Below are 25,968 nucleotides of genomic sequence, written 5' to 3'. Positions count from 1 at the left end.
TGGGGTTCTTTTCTTATAACTTTCAACAAGTTGATAACTGGAGAATAACTAGAGAAAACAAAACTTAAATGTCCATCCAACAGCTTCCAAAGCAACACTGCCACCTATCAAAGAGCCGAATCAGAAACTAGTTCACCTGTTGGTTTCCTTTTCCTTTTCATTGTGTGGATGGCTAGCCAGCATCCTCCTCCCTTTTGTTGACCAGTTCAATGTCCAACCAGTTGCCAGTCTGAGTATAACATCATCAGTGTTAGTTTGTTGATAGTGTTCTTAAAATAGTAATCAATTTGCTTTAACTTGCTAGGCCAGTTTGTAAACATCTTTCTGGTTTTGTCTTTTGTTATGTCCTTTTATTTTGAAATGAGTATTGTTCAAAATTTAATTCTTAACTGCAACTTTCTGTTTCATAACAAACATGAGGGGGGGAAAAGATGGCCTCAATGGAATGGAAACCAGAGAAACTAAGCAGAAATTTACTTTGTTATTCTGATTAATTTTCTACATTAACTATTTCAAAGGATTTTTTTTATTTCAAAAATCAAAACAGCTTTCTGATTGTCCTTTTTGCAGAGAACAGTAATTATTGAAGTGCTACATTTTATACATTCCAGTTTGTACATTTTTGTTCCATTTGTACACTTCTACTAATGTTACCAGCTGAATTTTATGCAGTCAATCCTGCATGTAATGAATGCTCATTTGCCAACCTTCTTTGCTTATTTGGAATAGAGATGACTGTACGTGGCAGTAAATTAAATGAAATAAATCAAAACTTACCAGTTTTACTGGTTGTTCGCTGACATTGTTATTTTGAATATTGCACAGAGCTTAAAACTTCTGTCCACAACTCTTCTAACTTTGACACAAATTTTAGTTGTAGTTCTTCTTTGTTGTCAATTTTAGATCTCCATCATTTGATTTTAATACCTGGGACTTGCATGTACTTAAATGATTTGAAAGATGATAAACATTGATTTAAAGTGGCTGTAGCAATCATCTGATTGCAGGTTAATCCACCTTTGTGAAATCCATTTAAGGTAAACCGTGACAAGGTGAGCCCAAATTAATGTTGTCAAAAAACATTGAAATGCAGATCTGTATATCTTGCTTTGATTTACACGTTTGTGGATAAGTTTCGTATGTTAGAGATGAAAGCATCACCTACATGTTATCCAGGTCAAAATGGTGTTCTCAGATGTGAGAGTGCATGAATAAGCAGTATTTCAAGCAGTTGGTTTGATGGTCATTACCTTGTACCTAAAACAGGATTTTTCTTTCAACTATCAGAGCAATTTACTATCTGTAAACATGGTTTGGGGCACTTCTAAAATATTAAGCTATACTTCTGATTTCCTTCACGTAAGGATCAGTAAGAAAAAAGATTGCTGGGAACAATGAAATGAGGTTGCCTAGAAGTGGTCCATCTATTAGCAATTTGTCCACTGAACCTTTTTACTGGTTTCTCACCAAATTTAGTTTCCTCCTGATTCACAAAAGTGGAAACTGAAAACTTTGAAACTATAATGGTTTTGTTCTGTAAATAAGTACTGTTGTTTATTAAGGAAATTGAAAGAAGTACCTTGTTTACATTTCAGTTCTTCTCACAAATCATTTCCTCTAGCCAGTTATTGGATTCTGTTAAAAGGTGAGCTGCTTGTAATCATTTTTTATTGTATAAAACAATTTTTCATTGCAATAGAAATGCTGGACAAATTCTATTTCAATCTAATTTTCTCTTCTAGAAAATACCAGAGAAGTTTTTTTCTCATGTTGAATGACTCCACTGGAAATTATATTCAGCTGCAGCCATATTTATCTTGAGGACAACACCACAGCCAGTCTTTGACTGCTTCTGTAGCTCCTGCCATGTGGGTCACTTGACCTGCTCTCTAAAAGGGGCAAGGTTCCCCTCTGTTTTATATATATTGGGTGTAAGTTTTAATCATCTTTGCTTGTATGAGAAGAGCCTGGAGCTTGAAGACTGATTGATTGATTGAACCAGAATGTTACAGGGAAGCCTTCCTTCCGAACACTGGAAGGCAGAATGTAGTAGTGACATCATAACAGATCATCCTGTTGTCTCCAGTCTATCTGGAGGTTGGTGGGCTGGAAGGCAAGGGCAGGTGTCAACTTAACATGGTCCTGAGTGGAAGAGAAAGATATGAGAGCAGAAGTGTGGGAAATAAGATGAGCATAGTCGAACCATATCAGACACAGAATTGGGAGCATCACTGAGGAGAAAGGAAGACGAGGTACTTTCCCTATTAGAGGTTGGCATCTCCAGAAAAGAAGCAACAGAACCTGAAACTGGAGGAATGGCATAGTTTTCAATGCTTGGGTACAAAACTAGTCTCAGTTTGATATGGCATTTATCTCATGAGAGCGACAGGCCAAAATATTCATGAGTTGTGAATTCACAAATGTTGTTTCATCAAGTGACAATACTACTATTTTATTCACCTTTTTTCTTCGTGCTGAGATATTAAAGTTTGAATAATGTGTTGGGTATCATTTGTCATGTATCTGGTTCTGTCAGTTGGTGTTTATGAATGAATGATTTTTGCAATTGCACAAGTATGTTTAGGTTGAGCAACTAACTAGTATTTCATCAATCCATGAATTCCCATTTAATGTTAAATTACATCTATAATTTCTTGCTTTTTGCCTGCTTCTCGTAGTAAAAACCAACATGTTCTTCAAAGCTCACTTTTGTACAGCAAACTTTGTTTTAACCGGCAGCTTATAAATCGGCACACTCGATAAACTGGCAAAAAATATGTACCTCAAATACTGCAAAGTTTACTGTATTATTGCGATCTCCACAATGTCAGAATAGTCAGTTGAGGATATGAGTGAGAAAGCTCTCTTCCAATAAGTTTTTTATTTAAGGCAAAGTTGCATTATTTTAGTGATTTATGCTGTAAATAAAATATAGCAGTGATGTGTACATCCCAGCATTACATTTCTATTACTTAACGTGTGTTTTTGCATGAATCATGTGGATCTCTGGATCAACTGACAAACTCCTGGTCCTGAAGGTGCTAATTAATAAAATTTAGTTTTGTAACTTCTTATCACATTAGCCCATGATGCAAGGGATATCATATTAATATAAAAACCAAGAACTGTACTTACTAGAAATCTATAACAAGAACAGAAATTGCTGGAGAAACTCAACAGGTCTGGCAATATCTGTGAACAGAAAGCAGGGTTAGTGTTTCAGGTCCAGTCACCTTCCTTCAGAATGTATAGTAGTTTGGAGAGGGTGATTTCATATGCTAAACATGGTGGGACGGATGTGTTTTTTTTCCCTCCATGGCTTACTATTAACCATCCCTTTGTCTGCCTAACTATTTGTTTTTCTTTGAGTTCTGTCTCCATTTATCTGCTTTCTCCTTGTCTCCACCCTGCACCCTCACCCCGACCTCATGTCTTCAGCATATAGACCATCTTTTCTGAGCTATCCGTTTTGAAGGAGGGTTACTGGGCCTAAAATATTGACACTGTTTCTCTCTTGATAGATGCTGGCAGAGCTGCTGAGTTTCTCCACCAATTTCTGTTTTGTCATTCCTGCACTGAGAGGATTAATTCATGAGCAAAGGATGGACAGACTGGTCTGTTAACCATTGGAATTTAGAAGAATTAAAAGTAACGTTATTGAAACTCAGAAGCTCAAAATGAAGAGGCAAGTTTACTGGGTTGAAATTGTGGTTAAGGCAAAAAATAACCAACACAGTTTAGGAATAATCAGTCTCCTTTATAAGATAGAGATGAAAATCTTTACTGTGAATTGTTTGTCTGCTGAATTCTCTTCTCCAGAAAGAAATGGAGACTGTCATAATAACTTTACCTTGAATAATTCATAGATATTTGCTTAGCGACTGAGTCTGGGACTTTGGGAAGCAGATAGGAAGGTGCAATTGAGATCGAACATGATCTTATTGAATGGCAGAGGGCCATGTGGCTCATCCTGCTTCTAAGTTCTACATTCTTCTCTGATCTCAAAATATTCTTGTACAATGAACGGAATATCAGCCCAGATTAGAACTTAAACCCTGAAATGTAGCTTGCACTTTCATTCTTCTGATTTGGAACCAGGAGTGCTAATCCATGTCATGCATGTTTCTGAAATGCACTAATCTCATATTCTGCTCTGGTTTGAAATCTGTATTTCCTACCATGTGAGAAAAACAGTTGCCTACTTTACTTAAAATTTCTTTGGTCTAACATTTGATGTGGGATCCATTGCAAGGACGCAGTGCAATATACATCACTGGGAGCGTCAGAGTGGATCTGTGCATAAGTCGTGCCCCTTTTATAGCACATTCTGCCATTTCCCACTTAAAGATACAGAATTTTAAAGTATGACAGCCATTTTGAGTAGTTGTGGAAGGTAAGTTAGTGTGCATGGTACATGGATGAGGGAGTAGAGTGCCAAGTAAGCAGGTGAGGGGTTAGGGTGGTGTCGATTTTATAGTTAGCAAGGAGTTTGAACGGCTTGTAATCCCTCTAGTGTTTCCTGAGTAATTACTGAGGTAAGTCAGTCTCCTCTTAAATCTCCAAATGTCAGTGTTTGCATACAGGATAATTTCAAGCAGTTTAATCTTCCTAGGCAATTCAAGCAAACTCTTTGCATTGGTTCCCCCGAAAGCAAGTAATCTATCATTTGTTGTAAGCACTTTACACAGCTGCTGGATCAAGTGGTCATAGAAGGAGAGTTTTTTTCATTCACTGATGGGACGTGAGACCAGCATTCATTTCCCATCCCTGAGCCAAGAGTGTGCACAAGTGGCAATTTGGCCACAAGTGGCCAGTAGTATGTAGCTGATTTGTCTGTGGAATAATTTATGAATAATATAAGAAAAAGCCATCAGATCTCCTCCAGTTCTCAAACTCTATTCTCTTCCAAAAAACAATCACCTAAGGCTGAAGAAAGTCAGTTTATGTCCCCTTCATTTGCTGTAAGCTGTGATCTTTAGTAAGTCAGATCTTTTATAAATGTGCACTTTGTGCCTCTGAAAATTAGCTGAAGTTTCCAGAGAAAGAAGACCAAGAAGTTTCTAAACAGCACCAAAACTATTCCAGTAGATCCTGTTAACGGAGACTACCGAACTACTTTCCAGTTTCCCCTCCATCAATAGTACCCATAACTTTTTTTTCTATGTGTATAAAGGGAAGTTTATAAGGGGGTTGGAGTTCTAATTAGTAAATTAATGCCAGTTGGATCAGAGAAATATAGAAAGGGCCCTTTGGCAGATCAGGCTCACAGGGCCAATCAGTATGATTATGGATGATCATTCATCTCCATCCCCTGCCTTGCTTTCTCCCCATAGCCTTTGATCCCTTTAGCTCTAAGAACTACATCAAACTCCTGAAAAAGGCTCATCACTCTCTCTCTGGATGAAAAAATTCTCATCTCTGTTCTAAGTGTCCAGTCAAGTAACCTTAAAATATGACCAATGACAATGGACTCCACGGTCCTCAGGAACATCTTTCTTGCATTTACTCAGTCTAATCCTGTTAGAGTTTTATAGGTTTTTCTGAGATTCCCCACCTTCATTCTTTTAAACTCCAGCGGACATAATCTTAATCGATCCAGTTTCTCTTCAGGTTTCAGCTCTGCCATCCTAGAAATCTATATGGCAAACTTCATTGCACTCTCACTGTAGCCAGGACAATCTTCTTCCAATAAGGAGACCAAAACTGCACACCATATTCAAGGCTCTGAACAATTGCAGTAAGACCTCTCTGCTCCCTGTACTCAAAGTCTATTGTTATGATAACTATTGTAGAATGTGCTACGCTTCCTACCTGCTGTATCTACATGCTTTCAGTGACTATTGTACAAGGAAACCAGACTATCTATCTTTAAGATAATCTGCCTCCTTGTTTTTGCTACCTAAATGATATTCTCCTATTTATTCACATTAAACTTAATTTGCTATGTTTTTGCCTACTTACACAAATTATTCAAATCACACTGAAGCATCTCTATATCCTCCTCACCATCCCACCCAACTTTGTGTCATCTGCAAACCCAGAGATATTACATTTAGTTCCGTCGTCTAATCATTAATATATTGTATGTACAATTTGAGTCCAAGCACTGATCCCAATGTACTGTGTGAATCATTGGCCGCTGCTAGGCAAAGCGCCCATGTATTCCTGAAGTGTTTCATGTCTGTCAACCAGTTCTCTATCAGTGTCTGGACACTATCCCCAGTCCATGTGCGTTTTGATTTGTTTACTGGTCACTAGAGTCATTTATTTGTAATAAATAGTGATTCTTTTATGTACAAAAATCTGATCCATGCTTTGTTAACGAGAGTCTAGAAGACATGTAAATTGAAAATTCTAGACTATTCAAAAACTTGAACATTTTTGACTCTGAGAATAGTGGGTTTGATTTTCCGCATGTAACCCTTGTATGACTTAAACGTAAGATGAAGATTAGGCCTATTTAGTTTTGCCTGTTGGGAGAACTATTTGAACACCAATTGATGTGCAGCTGAATTTGGCTGCTCTCTGTTTGAGTTTTATGCGTTTCCAGGACATTAATTACTGCCAACTAAATAAATTACAAATAATTAGCAGAATCAGCCCTTCAAGCCTTTTTGCCATTCAATATGATCATTCAAATAAGTACCTGTTCTCAGTACCCACGATTTTAAATTTTTTACAAAGTTTTTTTTTCTTGTTTCAACCTTTTTGTATCTTTCTCCCAGCTTTGCTTTCATGCCCTTCTCTTGTATTGCTTTCTGTAAATGATGTGAATTTTTTGATGCCCACTATATAATATGCTTGTGATATGTTTGTAATGTTTATTCCTGGGCCATGATCAAGAGGGAATATGGGTCTTTTGTGTTACCACTAGGACCAGAAGGTGATGTGACCAAATGGACCTGTTTTCACCTTTCCACACCTTTTTATATTGACTCTACGTCTCGCTTTCCCTTTCACCCCAATTAGCAACATCATTGTTGTTTGCATTGGGCTTCCATGCCATCTACTCTCCCTACTCCTCCTCCACCTCTGTTGGAAGTATGAAAGCCCCACTATTTTCCAACTGTTTCCACTCTGAAAAAGAGTCCTATCAGACTCGATGTTAACATTAATCTTTTTCTCAATAAATGCTGCCAGACTTGTGGAGTTTCTCCTTCGTTCTCTGATTTATTTCAGATTTCCAGTCTCTACAGCATTTTGCTTTTATTAAGTAATTTTTGAAAAGCTAGCCAATTGAATGACTGCCTCCAGATGCTCTGACCATGTAATGACCAAGGATGGTCTCCACTATTTAGAAGGCCAATAGGAACCTCTTCAGTAGAACCAATCAAACTGAAAGAGGGCTCCGGAAGGTGGGGTGTATTCACGGAGACATTGCTAAAGCAAATTCTTTCACAGCCTGCGGCTATGGCCCTCTGATGATTGTAGCTCAGATTTAATTAATTGGGGCTTTGATCTCCATTCTGCCACTGGTATATATGCCTCAGCTGATTTCAACTTCAGTTGACAACTGGTTCATTATCATCCATTTGGTTTTCCCCAATTGTCTTCCCAATCCAAACTCGATAATTTGTCTTAACATGGGATCTTGAGAACAGATTGGCTTTCTGGCTGGCGACAGGAAAATAAGGCTCCCCATCACTTTTTTTTAGTTTCCCCTTCTCTCCAAGTACGTTAAATAATTAAGTTCCTAACAGAATGGTACATGGCAATTTAGATGTTATTTTTGAAATGAATCAATGACCAGATATCATCTACAAGTCAGGAGTGTAACTGAATGCTCTCCACTTCCTGGGTGAGTGCAACTCCAGCAACACTCAAGAAGCACAACACCATCCAGGACAAAGTAGCCTGCTGATTGGCACCTCGTTCATCATCTTGAGTGTTCACTCCCTTTTGTCACTGACACGCAGGGTACCATCTTATAGATGGTACAATTGATACAAGATGCTCTGCAAAACTCCTTTCAATAATGCCTTTCAAACCCCAACCTTTCCCATATATGGCCCTATTATCACCTGCAAGTTCCCTTCCAGGTCAAGAACCGTCCTGACTTGGAAATGTATTAACATTTCTTCAGTATCACTGAGTTAAAATCCGGGAACTTGTTTCTTAAATGCACTCTGTACCCACACCAAAAATGAGGCAATTCAAGGAGGCAGCTCACCATCACCACTTCCAGAACAATTGGAGACCAGCAAATAGTCTAATCAGTAGCTTCAGCATCTTATGCATTTTTAAAAAAATGAATATTATAAATCAGTCAAGAAAATGATCAGTAATTTTGCTGAAAATTGCTAAAAATCTGAAATGAGTTTTGAAGAAGTCTCGTTGACCTGAAATGTTTAACTTGGTTTTGAGAACGTGGGAGCCAGGAAAGGGAATAGACACTTCAGCACCTTGAGCCTGCTCTGTAATTTAACATGATCGTGGCTGATCTTATCTTAGTCCCAACTCCTCTTTCCTGCCCACTCCCTTCACCCTTTAATACTTTACTAATTAAAAACTGTTTTCTCCTCAAATTTATTCAGAATCCTGGTGTCTACCCCACTCTGGGGTAATGAATTCCATAGATTCATAACCCTTTGCAAGAAGTAATACTTCCTCATCTCTATTTTAAATTTGTCACTCCTTCGCCTCAAACTATGATTTCTTTGTCTAGATTGCCCCACAAGGGGTAACATCTGCTGCACATCTAAATGTAGCTTCCTCTGTGCCTCAATTAGTGCTCCTCTCATTCTTCTAAATTTTGAGTATAGGCCTAAATTGTTCAATTTCTTTTTTATATCTCTGGAATTAATCTAGTGAACCTTCGCTAAACTGCCTCCAATGCAATTATGGCCTTCCTCAAAGGAGCCAAAACTTTACACCGTACTCCAGATATGGTCTCACCAATGCCTTGTAGAGTCATAATTACACTTCCCTCCTGTTATACTCTATTGCTTTAGCAAGAAATAGCAAAATTCCGTTTGCCGTCCAGCTGTACCAGCAAACTAGCATTTTGCAAGTCCTGTGCAAGGACATCCAGATCGCTCTGCACTAAAGTATTTTGAAGTTTCTCTCCATTAAAATAAGTTGCCTTTTTATTCCTCCGATGAAACTGGGTAATCTCTCACTTATTCGTACTGAACTCCATCTGGAAAATTTTAGCTTATATGGATCCATTTCTAATTTTTGTTTATTCCTTGCAACTTTCCCACCTATTCTAGTGTCAGATGCAAATTTAACTTTTTAGTACATTCTTAACCCTGCATCATTAATATAGATTATAAATTGTTGAAGCCTAAATGTCAAATACTATGGGAGCCCACTAGTTACCGCTTGCCAACCAGAAAAAAGACCACTTTAACTCAATTTTCTGCTTTCAGTTAGTTAACCAATCCTCTATCCAAGTTAAAATATTAGCCCTAACCCAGTGTGATCTTTTTGTATATTAAACTTTGTGCATCACCTTTCATCAAATGCTTTCTGGAAGTCCAGGTATGTTATATCTGCAGAATTACTAGAATTCACTTTGCTTGTTACATCTGTGAAGAGCACTTTAATGACTTACCCTTTATAAAACCATGTTGACTCCGATAGATTGTGTTTTGAGTTTCCTCATCAGAGGTGCCGTCCATCTGCTCAGTTTCTTGAGCATCTTATATTTATTTTACTAATTCTCCTGATTGTCTTTAATGAAATGCTTGAGAATTATCATAAGACATAGGAGTAGAAATTAGGCCACTCAGTCTGTCAAGCCCACTCTCTGCCATTCAGTCATAACTGATAGGTTTCTCAACCCCATTCTTCCGTTTTCTCCCTGTAACCCTTGATCCCCATGATACTCAGAACCTATCTATCTCAGTCTTGATCATACTCAATGACCTGGCCTCCACAGCCTTACGTGGCAATGAATTCCATAGATTCACCACTCTCTGGCTGAAGACGTTTCTCCTTATCTCCATTCTAAAAGATCTACCCTATATTCTAAGGCTGCGCCCTCAGGTCCTAGTCTCTCCTACCAATGGAAAGATCTTCACAGCATCTAGTCTGTCTAAGCCATTCAATATTCTGTATGTTTCAGTTAAATCCCCCCCCTTATCCTTCTAAACTCCAGTATAAACCCAGAATCCTCAAACGTTCCTCACGTGTTAAGCCTTTAATTCCTGGGACCATTCTAGTGAACCTCCTCTGAACATGCTCCAGGGCCAGTACATTCCTCCCTGAGATATGGGGCCCAAAACTGCATAATACTCTAAATGTGGTCTGACCAGAGCCTTTTAGACCCTCCGATGTACATCACTGCTTTTACATTCAGTTCCTCTCAAAATAAATGCCATCATTGCATTTGCCTTCCTAACTACTGACTCAACCTGCAAGTCTCTCTTGAGAGAATCCTGGGTAGAATTCCCAAGTCCCTTTGCACTTCAGACTTCTGAATTTTCTCCCCATTTAGAAAATAGTCCATGCCTCTATTCTTCCTACCAAAGTGCATGACCTCACACTTTCCCATGTTTGTACTCCACTTGCCACTTCTTTGTCCACTCTCCTAAACTGTCCAAATCCTTCTGCACCCTTCCCACCTCTTCAATGTCATCTCTTCCTCTCCTATGTTTGTATTGTCTGCAAACTTATCCAGAATGCCATCAGTTCCTTCATCTAGATCATTGCTGTATAAAGTGAAAAGTTGTCCCAACACTCAGCCTTGTGGAACACCACTTGTCATTGGCTGCCATCCTGAGAAAGACCCTTTTATCCCCACTGTCTTCTTTTTGCCAGACAGCTAATCTTCTATCCATGCTAGCACCTTGCCTCTAACAATGGGGCCTTATCTTACTCAACAGCCTCCTGTGTGGCACCTTGTCAAAGACCTTCTTGAAGTTCAGGTAGATAACATCCATTGGCACCTACTCATTACCTCCTCAAAGAATTCTAGCAAATTTTTCAGGTGTGATCTCTCCTTGATGAAATCATGCTGACTTTATCTTATTTTACCATGCACTTCCAAGTATTCAGAATTCTCATCTTTCACAATGGATTCTTGGATGTTACCCATGACCGAGGTTAGGCTAATTAGTGAGTAATTTTCCATCTTTTGACCTGCTCCCTTTTAAAATGGGTGTCACTTTAGCAATTTTCCGGTCTGCTGGGACCCTCTCTGATTCTAGTGATTCCTGAAAGATCACAAATGCCTCCACTATCTCTTTAGCTATCTCCCTTAGAACTTTGGAATGTAGTCCATCTGATCCAGGTGATTTATCCACCTTTTAAGACCTTTTGGTTTTTCTAGCACCTTCTCCTTGGTGATAGCCACTATACTCAGTTCTGCCCCCTCGCTTGAATTTTTAGGATATTACTCATGTCTTCTACCCTGAAGACTGACACAAAGTAATTATTCCGTTCCTCACCATTTCCTTGTTTCCCATTCCTGTCTCTCCAATGTCATTTTCCACTGATCCAATGTCCACTTTTATACATGTTTTGCCCTTTAAAAATCTAAAGAAACTCTTAGTCTTCCATTATATTATTGGATTGCTTGCCCTCATATTGAATCTTCTCCCTCCTTATTTCTTTTTTGTTGCCCTGTTGTCTTTATAAGCTTCCCAATCCTCTGGTTTACTACTGTCCTTCCCCACATTCTATACTTTCTCTTTTGCTTTTATGCTATCCCTGACTTCCTTGGTCAGCCATGGCTGCCTCATCCTCCCTGTACCATGCTGCTTTTTCTTCGGAATGAATCTGCTGTGCCTCCTGAATTACTCCCAGAAACTCCTGCCATGGCTGTTCCACTGTCTTTCCTGCTAGGCTATTCTACCCAGCTCCTCCCTCATGTCTCTGAGTTTCTTTCTATTCAGCTGTAACACGATTACCTCTGATTCTGTCTTCTCCATTTTCAAATTGCAGAGTAACTTCCAAAATATTATGATCACTGATTCCTAAGGGTTCCTTCACCTTCAGATCCCTTATCAAGTCTGCCTCATTGCACAACACTAAATCCAGTGTTGCCTGTTCACTAGTGGGTTCTACAAGCTGCTGGAAAAAGTAATCTCACTGACATTCCACCAATTCATTTGCAATCCACTACCAATCCGATTTTCCACGCCACCTGCATATTGAAATCTCCCATGATAACTGTAACTTTGCCTTTTCTACACATCTTTTCTGTCTCCTGGTGTATCTTGTGCCCCAGCTCCTGACTATGTTTGGAGGCCTGTACATAACTTCAGCTATGTTTTTTACAACCTTTTGCAGTTCCTCAATTCTGCAGAGATTCTACACCATCTGAACCTACTTCATGTTTTACTATTGATTTAATTTCATTTCTTACTAATAAGGTGATTATTACCTTGTGCAAATATTTACCAAAAAGAAGAAAAATGGATGTTGGGATATATTAACAGGATAAAATATGGCTAGTTACATAAACTAATTCAAGTCGGTCTGAAGTAATATACTGTTGAGTTTCTTTAAATTGATCTAATTGGCTTTATATATGCTTATTTGGGGAAAGGAATTATGAATGCAAATATATATATACATTTTTGACTGCTTTTTTTCACTTTTATTTCCTGTTTTATTTCACAGGCTATGTTTACTTTAGAAATTTCATTTGGCTTTTTTTTAAACCTAGAACCTGGTGTTGAATGAGGCCATCATAAACCTTGTGTAAATGAATCCTGTGATCTGAGTTACAAATTGTTGTTAGCTGCCATTTTCCAATATATGTTGCACCTTTACAGCTATATTATAGTTTGCAAAAGTGATGTTATCAAGGGTGGTATCTAATCCAGAATGAAAGATGTGAAATGCAAGACTAAACTGACAGTTGTGGAGTACAGTTTGATTTAACTTGAGTGGGGAGAAAACTTAAATTTAGTGACGTGAATTTGGTAGAGTCCATGATTAATTGTAATTTGTGGAGTGAGCATGTTCTAATTTCTCCTGTCTAATGTATAGTGAGTACTATATAATCTTTTACTCAATTCCAAAACCAGTTACTCAGATTTGAAATATTTCAATGATGTGAAAAAGTGGACCTGTAAGTGGGTTAGGTATTATTTTCAAGCAGTGATTGAAGTCTTGTATCTTTATCTTTGTAAGTATAATGCCAGTTTATGTTCTAGCAAATGACAACTTTTTTTGAATAAAAGCCTTATAATGCGTCATTTATCAATAGTACAATATATTTCTAAAAACACTTCTGAATTGTGATGCAGATAGGTACTATTTGTCAAGTTAGAATGTTGCTGTACTGGCATATATCTAGTCTGCTTGCCCTCACTTTTGCATTTATTCAACAAATTATGCAATGTAATTCGTAAACAAAATAATTTGAACATATTTTGTACAGCTGAAACTGGACATGCATGTGCATTTTTGCTTATTGGACATTTGTCATTTAGCTATTTTAGAGATTGCCCAGCAAGTATAAGTGTATAAAAATATTTTTTTCTCATTACTCTGTATTCTTCTGGTTTCTCTAGGTGTAAAACAAAAGTGTATCCTGATGGTCTGCCAAAGACAAGTGTGGTGATAGTTTTTCATAACGAAGCATGGAGCACTCTTTTACGCACTGTGCACAGTGTGATAAACCGATCGCCACGACATTTATTAGAGGAGATTATCCTGGTGGATGACGCCAGTGAGAGAGGTATGATAAAATTTCCAAACACTTGTAGTTGTCCAAGGTTCCTAACGAGTCAGTAAAATGTTTGTAAAGGAAGTGAGGAAACAATATACTTTCAGAATAGAGATTCTGTTTAATAGAGATCGCATTTAATTGAATAATTATCAGTTAAAACAAAATGTCTTACGTGAAGAAAATAAATTTTATTTCACATGAGTTCGCCAACAATATTTAGCTGGAGGTTATATTTCACCTTTTTACATGTATTTTCCTATTACGAAAGCTCTGTCAACTGTACTTCAATATTGTGTGTATTTATGGATATCTTACATACTTGGATGTCCCATTTATTGTTAAAATATGTAGCAAATAGATGAGGAGTTTGGTACTACAAATAAGCAAAATAATATACACCAGCCTCAATTGTAATATTCCACTATACCTTTCATGTGGCTTGCTGACTCTACTAATGGTTCATATGGAATGTGGCAAGTTTGAATAGCTTGCACCATGCTCATCACTTGAAAAGTGATGGTTTATTTTTCTTTTATACCATTTTAGTCCTTGTAATATACTGCTGCATTTGTTGGTACAGTTTTATAAAGTTTCTGCTAATAGTCTGACCAAATTGGAAATGCCAGCTCTTGTTCTTCTAAACACTAACAAATAAAGGCCTAACCTGTTCAATCATTTTTGATGAGTCAATCCTTTCATTCCCAGGAATCAGCCTAGTGAATCACTTCTGGATAAGCTTTGATGCCATTTTAATCTTTTGTTTTAATGTGGGAACCAAACTTCTATGCAATGCTCCAGGTGTGACCTCCCAAACACTCTGTGTAGTTATGATAAGACTTTTCTATTTTTAAACTCTAACCTCTTACTAATTCCATTAGCTGCCATAAGTATTTTGCTGCACCTACATGCTAACCTTGTGTTTTTTGTACAGGCACACCCAAAAACCTGTGTGCTGCACTCTTCAGAATGCTCTCTCAGTTTGCATCATCTTTTGATTCTTGCTATCAAAGTGCATGACCTCATTTTCTTACATTTAAGCTTCATTGCCAAATTTTTGCCAACTCACTGAACCTATTCATATCCCCTTGTACATTCTTTGTGTTCTCATCTCAGCATGCTCTCCTACATATTTTTATATAACATCAAATTTGAATATCTTGTATTCTGCCCCCTCCTTCAAATTATTAATATGACGGTAAATAATTCAGACCACTGGACTGACTTTTGTGCCATTCCACTAGTTACGTCATTCCAATCTGAAAAAGATGATGTGTTAATCCCAACACTATCCCTTATTAACCAATCATCCATATTAAAACATTACCCACAATACCTTGAACTCCTGTCTTGTGCAATAACCTCTTATCTGATTGCATTCTGAAAATCCAGATCCATTGACTGCAGGTTCAGTTTTATCAACTCTGCTTGTTATATTCTCAAAGAACTGTAGCAAATTTGTTAAAGATTATCTCACTTGCAAAACGATACTGATTTTGTTTGCTTATGTTAATCGTTTCTGAAGGCCCTGTTTTTTCTTCCTTAAGAATGGACTCTAACATTTTCCAATGACAAATGATCTGCTAACTGGCATACAGTTGCCTGTTTTCTGTTTCTCTCCCTCCTTGAAAGAGGCATAACATTAGCAATGTTTTAATCCACTGGAGAATGTACAGAATCCAGTGAGCTCTGGAATATTTTAACCAATGCTTCCACTACCTCTGCAATCACAACCTCCATCCAAGGGTTTAAAGGAAATCTGGTTCTGGCAACCTGTTTGCTTTTAATCCAATTAATTTATCAAATATTTTGTCCTTGTGCTAGAAACTATTAGAAGATCTTTACTGCCGTTCGTAATTTACATGCCTGTTATCTTTGGAATGTTTATAGAATCTTCTACCATGAAGACTAATGCAAAATATTACTTTAACATATCTGCCCTTTGTATGTTCCCCATTTTAATTCACCAATTGCAACCTTCAAAGGTTCCACACTTAGTTTAGCTAGTGAAACAAAAACAGAAATTGCTGGTGAAACTCGGCAGATCTGACAGCATCAGTGGGAAGAAAGCAGAGTTAACATTTCACCATTAGTTCTGCTGAAGGGTTGTTGCTACCTATAGTTTCTGTTTCAGTTCTCCAGCATCCTCAGTTCTTTGTTTTACTTCAGCTTTTTTTTAATATTTACCTGCTGATGATTTTATTTTTTACCAATTTCCTAGTCATAATCAATTTTCTCACTCTTTATTAACATAGTAGTCATCTGTTGCTGGTTCCTTTTAAAAATGAAACAAAATCACAATCCTCTGGTCTGCCACTAGTTTTGACATGTTGTGTACCTTAGTTTTACTTGGATGCTCTCCTGCAATGCCTTTGTTAATCACGAATGGTTCATCCTTCTCATTGAGTCCATCTTTTTGACTGGAATAAATTTTGCTGAACATTGAAATATCTAGTTAAATGCCTGCTACTACACAATACTGCCTTTCTCATAGTTCTATTTTCCCAACTATTTTATACTCATTTCTACAGTGAGACAACTCTTCAGGAGGCTATGGATGATTCCCACTTGTGACTTCTTCTCTTGTCATTTCTTTATCCCATCATAGATTCCCGTCACAGGTACAATAGATTCAACATCATCTATTGCACCTGTATCATTATTCACCACTGTAAGAATATTCCTTTATTAATGAAGCTAACCTACCTCTTTTTGACCTTATTCCATTAGAAGCTATATGGACCACAACTGGATCATCTTCCTTCCTCTCCACTGACAAGAAATGTCCTGAACCTTACTGCTAAGTAGGCAACACAACCAACCATTAGGACCTTGTCTTAACAGAGAACAGTATCTGTTCTGTGATAACAGTATCCCTGTTACTGCTACATTTTTCTTCTCAGCCCCCAACTTGAATGATGCTCTGGGCCATGGTGTTGTGGTCAGTTCGCTCATCCTCCTTGCTGTTTTGTGCCCTTGGCCATGTTGTGAACAAGAGCCTCTTATTTGTAGGCAAAGGCACTGGCTGAGGCTCCTCCAGGCTAAATTCTGGATCCTCATATTTGCCTCCCTCTCAATCATGCCCTCCTATTGCTGACCATGGACCAAATTTGATATAGTTGATCTAATTTTGAGACTGTGTCCTGAAACGCGCACTTGCCTATCCATTCCATTCTCTGGTGTTGTAACAGCGTCCAGAGCTCAGACTCTAATTCATAAACTCTGAGTCAAAATGTCCTGAGAAGCCAATACTTGCTGTAGCCATAGTCATCATGGATTGTGTTGTCATTCACCATTTCCATATACCACAGCTGCAACATACTGCTTGCCTAGCCACATCTATTCGATGCTATTGATTAATTTGGACGTTAAATATTTTCAAGGTGAATTTCTTAACTATATTCATTTGCAACAGTATCACAGATTTTTAAATCAATTGGCTGATCAGAAGACACAATTATCCACCAATAACCAACCTGATCTCCTGATGTCACACTTTTGGTTCATGTGCAAAGAAACAAATTTAAGGGGGCACTCCACCCAGCACTAGTTTTTAACTCCCACTATTGTAGCCCTGCTAGCACAGGTCCCCTCTTCACTTTTTGAATTTACAGACCCATTCTCTGCTATTGTTTGAGAGGCTGCTGACTGCTCTCTCCAGTACTTTTTGAAGCTGATGTCTCTGCTATGTCTCTTGCTGGTTCAGATGCATGCACTGCTTCTCCTCTCTCTGCCATTTCTGTGATGCTGATTTGCTGCACATTCCTCCAGTCCCTCTTTCCTGGCAGACTTTCTTTAACATAATGCCACAGAAGTCATTGGATATTTCAGCAGTGAAATGTCCTGTACAGGATCATCTTAATGTGATGCAATGTCCCAAAGTGTTACACAGGAACATTACAAAACAAAAAAAACAACACAGCCATACAAGGGAGACATTGGATCAAGTTGGTCAAAAGTACATTAATCCCAAAAAGGGAAAAGCAGTGAAGAATAGGATGGGTATTCCAGAGCTTGGGACTGAGGAAACTGAAGATGCAATTGTGGAGTTGTGAAGATCAGATGAACAAAAGACTAGACTTGTAGAGATGCACGTATCTTGGAAGATTGTAGGAAGCGTGCTTTCAGCATAGACCCTGTCAAGCCTCCTCTCAAAATTGTAAATGTTTCAGTAAGACTGCATGCTTCAGAAATTGATTGTTAACTTTGCATTTGCATTTTTTGTGTAGGATGAAGACATTGTTGGGGACATATAGACAAAAATAGTTATAGTATCTGAAAGGTCGCTGCTTGAACTCTGTGGATTTTTGTTTATGGCTACAAAATGTTGAAACTGTATGCCAGTTTGTTACTGACCTGAAAATAGGAAATCTATCTGACCTAGTAACTTGTGTTCCTTCAGTCATTATTTTTCTGACATCCCTTCAATGTTCAAAAAAGCAAATTATCTCAAAGGGTAAACCACATAGTCAAAAAGAAATGTAAGATTAACAGAGCAACTTAGTGAGAAAAATTGCATGTGGTTTACGACATCGCGCAGTGAGAAGCAGTTTAATGGTCAATGAAGCATTCTTAAAGCATTTACTCTTGTAGGAAAGCAGGCTGTCAGTTTGTGGACGATGCTCATAAAATGTTTCATTCCTGTTAGCTACACGATAAATGTTAATAAGACTAAATCTCCACCAATGCTCCCTCGAAGATTTGCGATCACGCAACTGCCGAGAGGTTCTATGCATGCCAGTCAGCACTGCTGTAAACTGACGTCTGAGTTCTGTGTATTAGAACAAAAGTGTCAAAAGGGAGGTTGTTCCCACCCCTCTTCTCAGCTGAAATTGGAAGAAAATAATTGGCAAATAATGGTATATAACTGGTGTCATGCTCTGTAAATTAGCCGTGATCGTCGCATTCACAAGGTTTGTGATAATAACTTGGGATGTTTTGTCACAATATTGGAGTGAAAGCTGATTGGACATCTTTTAAAAAAGTTATGAAATTGATGTAATAGGCCTTAAGCTGAACTGTTCCCTACAGGACATGTGGGGAAATTGATGTGAAGTTGCAGTGAGAGGTGGGTTCAGAGCTTCAACAGGAAAGAATTGAATGTCTGGATTTCTTTGCTTGAGTGCACTTAGATTGCAAGATGTATTAAAGAGCATATAATAGATTTTTGAAGTGTTGTGGAGTTGAGGCCTTGGATAGATCAGTCATGGTCTTATAGAATTGTGGGACAGACTTGAGGGGCTGAATCGCCTACTTCTGTTTTAGGTCCTTACGCAACAGTAGTGAATCTGCTGAAGTTTTGACTTGGGCAACTAGAGAAACTGAAGAGAGAATTGCACAGTTGTTTTAAGTTATAGTAATAAAAAAATCCATTAATTTGAACATTTCTAAAAGACAAGAAGTTGAAATTTTTCATATTGTAGTCATCAGAGCTAAGATGCAAGGAATATAGAGTTGTACAAAGGGGCACCATTTTATACAGCATGGGAAGAGGATGCTGATTGGTTTGGCCATCATTGGCACAGAGATGCAGCAAGAACAGTTACTTGTTAATCTTAATTGTCTGACCAGGCAGGTAGATTCTGATGGGTGCGAATGTTGCCATGTTTGCAGCAACAATTAGCTGTCTCCATAATCCCTTTGTTTGATAAAGGTGCAAAGTATTTTTGTCTAAATAAAACAGGGCACTGTGTTTAAAGTTATGTACTTTGGCTTGTAATCTTCTCAAATTGAAGATATTTTGGTGCAATATGTAGTATGATTTTAACTTTTCCTGAAAAAATGGCAGAGATTACTAATGCACATAACAATTACAAACTCAAAGCTATAGTCTTCCTTGTTTTTAGTAGTTCTGTTCACTTAACTTGAGAGGATTTTATTCCCTCACCTTTTGTTTTCACAACTCAACATATCACTCGGTCTGTTCCAATTTTAAGATTTGGATCTTTGTTAATTTTTCAAATCTTATCAAATATCAAAGATAGAGTCACTTACAAGAGCCAACTGCTGAAAGGTATTTTTTTTCCCCCATTTATTTCTTCCTACTTGTTTTTTTCTTTTATGCTATGCTCCATGTTTGGCATCATGGTCAGAGAAACATGGCAAATATTTTCTGTAATTGTGATTGAAAAGTAGTGGTTGTACATTGTTACTCTGCTACTAAATCTGAGATTAGTTTAAAGCTAAATTCATTTTCCCATGCACCTGCGCACTGCCCTCCACTGCTGCAAATGATGGCAGGGTGGCAAGGTGGCGGAGAGCTAATCTGCCAGAGAGGTGAAGCTCCACCTTAACACCAAGCCTTCCTGGCCTGCTTGCCCTCCTGCCCCAAATTGCAGTGAAGTCAGTGATGTGAGTAGATGCTTACTGCATCCTCACATGGCCAGCTGACATCATGGTCCACTTCTGTACATGTATGGGCAGTTATTTTGGACTAATCACTCTGTTTTAATGAAATATGGATAATGAACCTCCCAGATTGTCTCAACGCCTTCTATGCTTGCTCTGACCAGAATTTCAGTAGAGAGGTAACACCTATTTCAACAAATCATGATGAACTTACCCCAATAGTCACTGCATCAGAGGTCAGATCAGTTTTCCTTTGTGTGAATCCAAGAAAAGTGATGGGACCGGACGGAGTACTAGGCCGTGCACTCAGGGCATGCACAGATCAACTGGCAGAGGTCTTTTCTGACATCTTCAACCTCTCCCTGCAACAGGCCACATTCCCTGCCTGCTTCAAGAGGGCCAACATCATCCCTGTGCCTAAGAAGGCTCATGCATCATGTTTCAATGACTTTCTGCAACCGGATCCTCAGTTTCCTGACCCACAGGCCACAATCAGTGAAGATTGGGGACAATATTTTATCCTCACTAACACTCAACACTGGTGCGTACTCAGCCCCCTACTGTACTCACTGTATGCCCATGACTGTGTCACCAAATATCAGACTAATGTCATTTACAAGTTCGCTGATGAGACCACATAATTGGTCAAATCTCAGACTGCAGACGGGAGGTGGAAGACCTGGAAAAATGGTGCACTGAGAACAGCCTAGCTCTCAATGCCAGCTAAATCAAGGATCTCGTTATTGACTTTTGGTGGGATGTTACTCGTGTTCCCCTACACGTTAACACAGAGATGAAACGAGTGGGGAGTATTAAACTCCTGGGAGTAGTCATCTACAACAAGCTTTCTTCATGTTTATGCTCTAGTTACATAGGCCCAACACTGTCTCTTCTTCCTCAGACAGCTGAGAAAATTTGGCATGACAGCAAATACCCTTGCCAACTTTTATAGGTGCACCATCGAGAGCATGCTGTCTTGATGTATCACTACCTGGTGTGGCAACTGTGCCATTCAAAGTCAGAGACGGTCACAGAGAGTGGTGAACTCGGCCCGGACAATCACCGATCCCATCTGTGGAATCCATCTACTGGGCCCACTGTCAAGGAAAGGCCGCCAGCATTCTCAAAGATCCATCCCACCCTGGCAATTTTACCATTTGAGGAGGAGGTACAGAAGCCTGAACATGCACCAGCCGGTTGCAAAACAGTTTCTGCCCTACTGTTAGAATACTGAATGGACACTCAAACTCTTAACATGTGCCTGTACCTGTGTTTTTGTTTTTGCTGCTATTTACCTATTATTTACTTTTCTATGCTACTTAACTCTGATCTGCCTGTATTGCTCGCAAAACAACGATTTTCACTGTGCCTTGCGACACATCAATAAATTCAATTCAAATTCAACTCTTTCCCTTGAACAACTTCTTTCTTGGAATGTATACTGAAATATTCCCCCTAAATGCAAGTCAATGAAACATTATTACCAACTCCTAAAAGTAATTTTCCAGTTTACCTAGCTCTGCTTTCAGGCCTTCAAAATTAACTTGACTTTAAATTAAAAGTTTTGGCAACAGCAGTTTTAAAAGGGAGAAGAACAGACAAAGGAAGTACGTGGTGAGGTCAGTGCAGGAGAGAGAGAAAGAAACTGACACAGCAGTGAACCTGCACAGTTACTGCCTTTGTATTGCTGTATTGCTGAACATCTGCGTGCATCTGGGAAAATTAACAAACAGTGAAATTCACAACTGATCTTGGAGAAACTGTTGGGTGAAGTTCACAGCACAGAAGCAGATAAGTGTATTGTTTTTAAGTGGGAACAGAAAGCCTGCAGTAGTGAGTAGAGTGGGTTCTTTCTTGATTATGTTTTTTGAGATATGTCTCTTGATTAAGCTTAAACAAAAAACCATAACTGTTCATATAACCTGGGGCAGTGTTTTGTAGAGGAATAAGACAGTGTTATTTTCTGGGCCTGTAGATTGTAAAGGAGCAAAAATGGCTTTAGTAGAGTGATTATGTGCTTCTTGTCAGATGTGGGAGTTTAAAGAGAGTTTAAGGGTTACTGTGGATTTTTTCTGCCATAAATGCTGTTGGTTGCGAATCTTATCAGATCAAATGGATCGATTGGAGAGACAATTAGAAGCAATGAGGAATTTGCAACAGCAACAGTATGTGATGAATGGCAGTTATAGGAAGGGGGAAAAGTCTCAGATACAGTCACATAGGTTAACTCCAGGAAAGGTAAGAGAGGTAGGCAGCTAGTGCAGGAGCCGTCTGTGGCTATACCAATTTCAAACAGTTATGCTGTTTTGGAAAATGTAGGGGATGATGGATTATCGGGGAACGTAGCATGAACAGCCAAGTTTCTGGTATTGAGACTGGCTCTAATGCAACGAGGGGTACAATGGGGTCCAAGAGATCAATTCTGTTAGGGGGCTCTCTAGTTCGAGGTACAGACAGACATTACTATGGCCAACAGTGAGAAATCAGAATGGTGTGTTGCTTCCTTGGTGCCAGGATCAAAGATGTCTCAGAGGGTGCAGAATGTTCTCAAGGGGGATAGGGGCCAGCAAGAGGTCATTGTCCATATTGGAACCAATGACATAGTAAGGGAAAAGGTTGAGATTCTGAAGGGAGATGACAGCGTGTTAGGCAGGAACTTAAAAAGGAGGTCCTTGAGAGTAGTAATATCTGGATTACTTCCGGTGCTACAAGCTCGTGAGGGCAGGAATAGGAGAATAGAGCAGATGAAGGCATGGTTGAGGAGCTGGTGTATGGGAGAAGGATTCACATTTTTTGGACCATTGGAATCTCTTTTGGGTTAGAAATGACCTGTATAAGAAGGACGGTTTGCACCTGAATTGGAAGGGGACTAATATACTGGCAGGAAGATTTGCTAGAGCTGCTCAGGAGGATTTAAACTAGTAAGGTGGGGAGGTGGGACTCAGGGAGATAGTGAAGAAAGAGATCAATCTAGAGACTGGTACAATTGAGAGCAGAAGCGAGTCAAACAGTCAGAGCCGGCAGGGACAAGGTACAACTAATAAATTAAACTGCATTTATTTCAAAGCAAGGGGCCTAACAGGGAAGGCAGATGAACTCAGGGCATGATTAGGAACATGGGACTGGGATATCATAGAAATTACAGAAACATGGCTCAAGGATGGGCAGGACTGCTAACTTAATGTTCCAGGATACAAATGTTACAGGAAGGATGGAAAGAGTGCGGAGTGGCATTTTTGATAAGGGATAGCATTACAGCTGTGCTGAGAGAGGATATTCCTGGAAATACATCCAGAGAAGTTATTTGGGTGGAACTAAGAAATAAGAAAGGGATGATCTCCTTATTGGGATTGTATTATAGTCAGAGGGAAATTGAGAAACAAACTTGTAGGGAGATCTCGGCTATCTGTAAGAATAATAGGGTAGTTATAGTAGGGGATTTTAACTTTCCAAACATAGACTGGGATTACCATAGTGTTAAGGGTTTGGATGGAGAGGAATTTGGTAAGTGTGTACAAGATAATTTTCTGATTCAGTATGTGGATGTACCGACTAGAGAAGGTGCAAAACTTGACCTACTCTTGGGAAATAAGGCAGGGCAGATGACTGAGGTGTCAGTGGGGGAGCACTTTGGGGCCAGCGACCATAATTCTATTTGTTTTAAAATAGTGCTGAAAAAGGATAGACCAGATCTAAAAGTTGAAGTTCTAAATTGGAGAAAGGCCAATTTTGATGGTATTAGGCAAGAACTTTCGAAAGCTGATTGAGGGCAAATGTTCGCTGGTAAAGGGCCGGCTGGAAAATGGGAAGCCTTCAGAAATGAGATAACAGGAATCAAGCAAAAGTATATTTCTGTTAGGGTGAAAGGAAAGGCTGGTAGGTATAGGGAATGCTGGATGACTAAAGAATTTGAGGGTTTGGTTAAGAAAAAGAAGGAAGCATATGTCAGGTATAGACAGGATAGATCAAGTGAATCCTCAGAAGAGTATAAAGGCAAGAGGAGTATACTTAAGAGGGAAATCAGGAGGGCAAAAAGGGGACATGAAATAGCTTTGGCGAATAGAATTGAGGAGAATCCAAAGGGTTTTTACAAATATATTAAGGACAAAAGGGTAACTAGGGAGAGAATAGGGCCCCTCAAAGATCAGCAATGTGGCCTGTGTGTGGAGCCACAGAAAATGGGGGAGGTACTACATGAATATTTTGCATCAGTATTTACTGTGGAAAAGGATATGGAAGATATAGAAAGTAGCGAAATAGATGGTGACACCTTGCAAAATGTCCAGATTACAGAGGAGGAAGTGCTGGATGTCTTGAAACGGTTAAAGGTGGATCAATCCCCAGGACCTGATCAGGTATACTCTAGAACTCTGTGGGAAGCTAGAGAAGTGATTGCTGGACCTCTTGCTGAGATACTTGTATCATTGATATTCCCAGATGAGGTGCCGGAAGACTGGAGTTTGGCTAACGTGGTGTCACTGTTTAAGAAGGGCAGTAAGATCAAGCCAGGGAACTATAGACCAGTGAGTCTGACATTGCTGGTGGGCAAGTTCTTGGAGGGATTCCTGAGGGACAGGATATACATGTATTTGGAAAAGCAAGGATTGATTAGGGATAGTTGAGATGGCTTTGTGCATGGGAAACATGTCTCACAAACTTGATTGAGTTTTTTGAAGAAGAAACGAAGAGGATTGATGAGGGCAGAGCAGTAGATGTAATCTATATGGACTTCAGTAAGGCGTTCGACAAGGTTCTCCATGGGAGACTGGTTAGCAATGTTAGATCTCAAGGAATAGAGAGAGAACTAGCCATTTGGGTACAGAACTAGCTCAAAGATGGAAGACAGAGGGTGATGGTGGAGGGTTGTTTTTGAGACTGGAGGCCTGTGACCAGTGGAGTGCCATAAGGATCGGTGCTGGGTCCTCTACTTTTTGTCATTTACATAAATGATTTGAATGTGCACAGAAGAGGTATAGTTAGTAAGTTTGCAGATGACACCAAAATTGGAAGTGTAATGGATAACGAAGAAGGTTACCTCTGATTACAACAGGATCTTGATCAGATGGGCCAATGGGCCGAGAAGTGGCAGATGGAGTTTAATTCAAATAAATGTGAGGTGCTGCCTCACATTTGGGAAAGCAAATCTTAGCAGGACTTATACACTTAATGGTAAGGTCCTGGGGAGTATTGCTAAGCAAGGAGATCTTGGAGTGCAGATTCATAGCTCCTGGAAAGTGGAGTTGCAGGTAGATGGGATAGTGAAGAAGGCAAATGGTATGCTCTCTTTTGTTGGTCAGGAGTATTGAGTACAGGAGTTGGGACATTGCTGCTGTACAAGACATTAGTTAGGCCACTGTTGGAATATTGGATGCAATTCTGGTCTCCTTCCTGTCAGAAAGATGTTGTGGAACTTGAAAGGATTGGACGAGTTGGAACGAAGCGTCTGTTTCCATGCTGTGCATCTGAATTACTCTGATTTTTCTGTCCCCCATATATTCAGTGTAAAATTAATTACATTCTGAGTTTCTCCATGTCCAGCTAATCTGTCCTGATGATACCACCTTTCAGAAGGGTGCCTCAAGTGTACTGTTTTTTTTCCCTCAATAGAGGATTACTCCACACTCTGGTTGTCAGGGCCTTCACCCATGCCTGATCCATTTCCTGCACACTTGCCCTCAATCCTTGACCCCCCACCCCCACCCAGAGCAACAATGGAGTTTCTGTTGGTGTAACATTTCAGTCCTAGCCCTACTGCTGTTCTCCAGCAAAGCCAAATGCAAGTTGGAAGAATAGCATTTTGTTTTCCACTTTAGAACCATTTAGACTCAACATTTAGTACAGCAACTTCAGAGCATGAGCAGTATCCTCCATTTGATTTCATCCCCTACCTTCAATGATTAGTTTGCATTGGTTTGTTATCAGTGCAGTTAATCTTTGATCTACCATTCACCCCCATCATCATTACCCATTTGTCTCTGCTACAGTTACTACTCCCT

General features: G+C 39.2%; 1 protein-coding gene across 1 annotated transcript in view; it reads left to right on the top strand.

Moving 5' to 3' along the window:
• The window catches only part of galnt1 (UDP-N-acetyl-alpha-D-galactosamine:polypeptide N-acetylgalactosaminyltransferase 1), a 133,917-nt gene that overhangs the window by 60,107 nt on the left and 47,842 nt on the right, over window positions 1-25,968 (top strand). The window contains exon 4 of the mRNA XM_060824820.1: window positions 13,470-13,636. Within this exon, the coding sequence (XP_060680803.1) occupies window positions 13,470-13,636 (167 nt within the window). The remainder of the gene's footprint in view (window positions 1-13,469; window positions 13,637-25,968) is intronic.

This window comes from Hemiscyllium ocellatum, chromosome 5 (assembly GCF_020745735.1).
Source record: "Hemiscyllium ocellatum isolate sHemOce1 chromosome 5, sHemOce1.pat.X.cur, whole genome shotgun sequence".
NCBI lineage: Eukaryota > Metazoa > Chordata > Chondrichthyes > Orectolobiformes > Hemiscylliidae > Hemiscyllium > Hemiscyllium ocellatum.
Note: the sequence above shows the minus strand (reverse complement) of the source record. Positions and strands in the feature narration are given on the sequence as shown.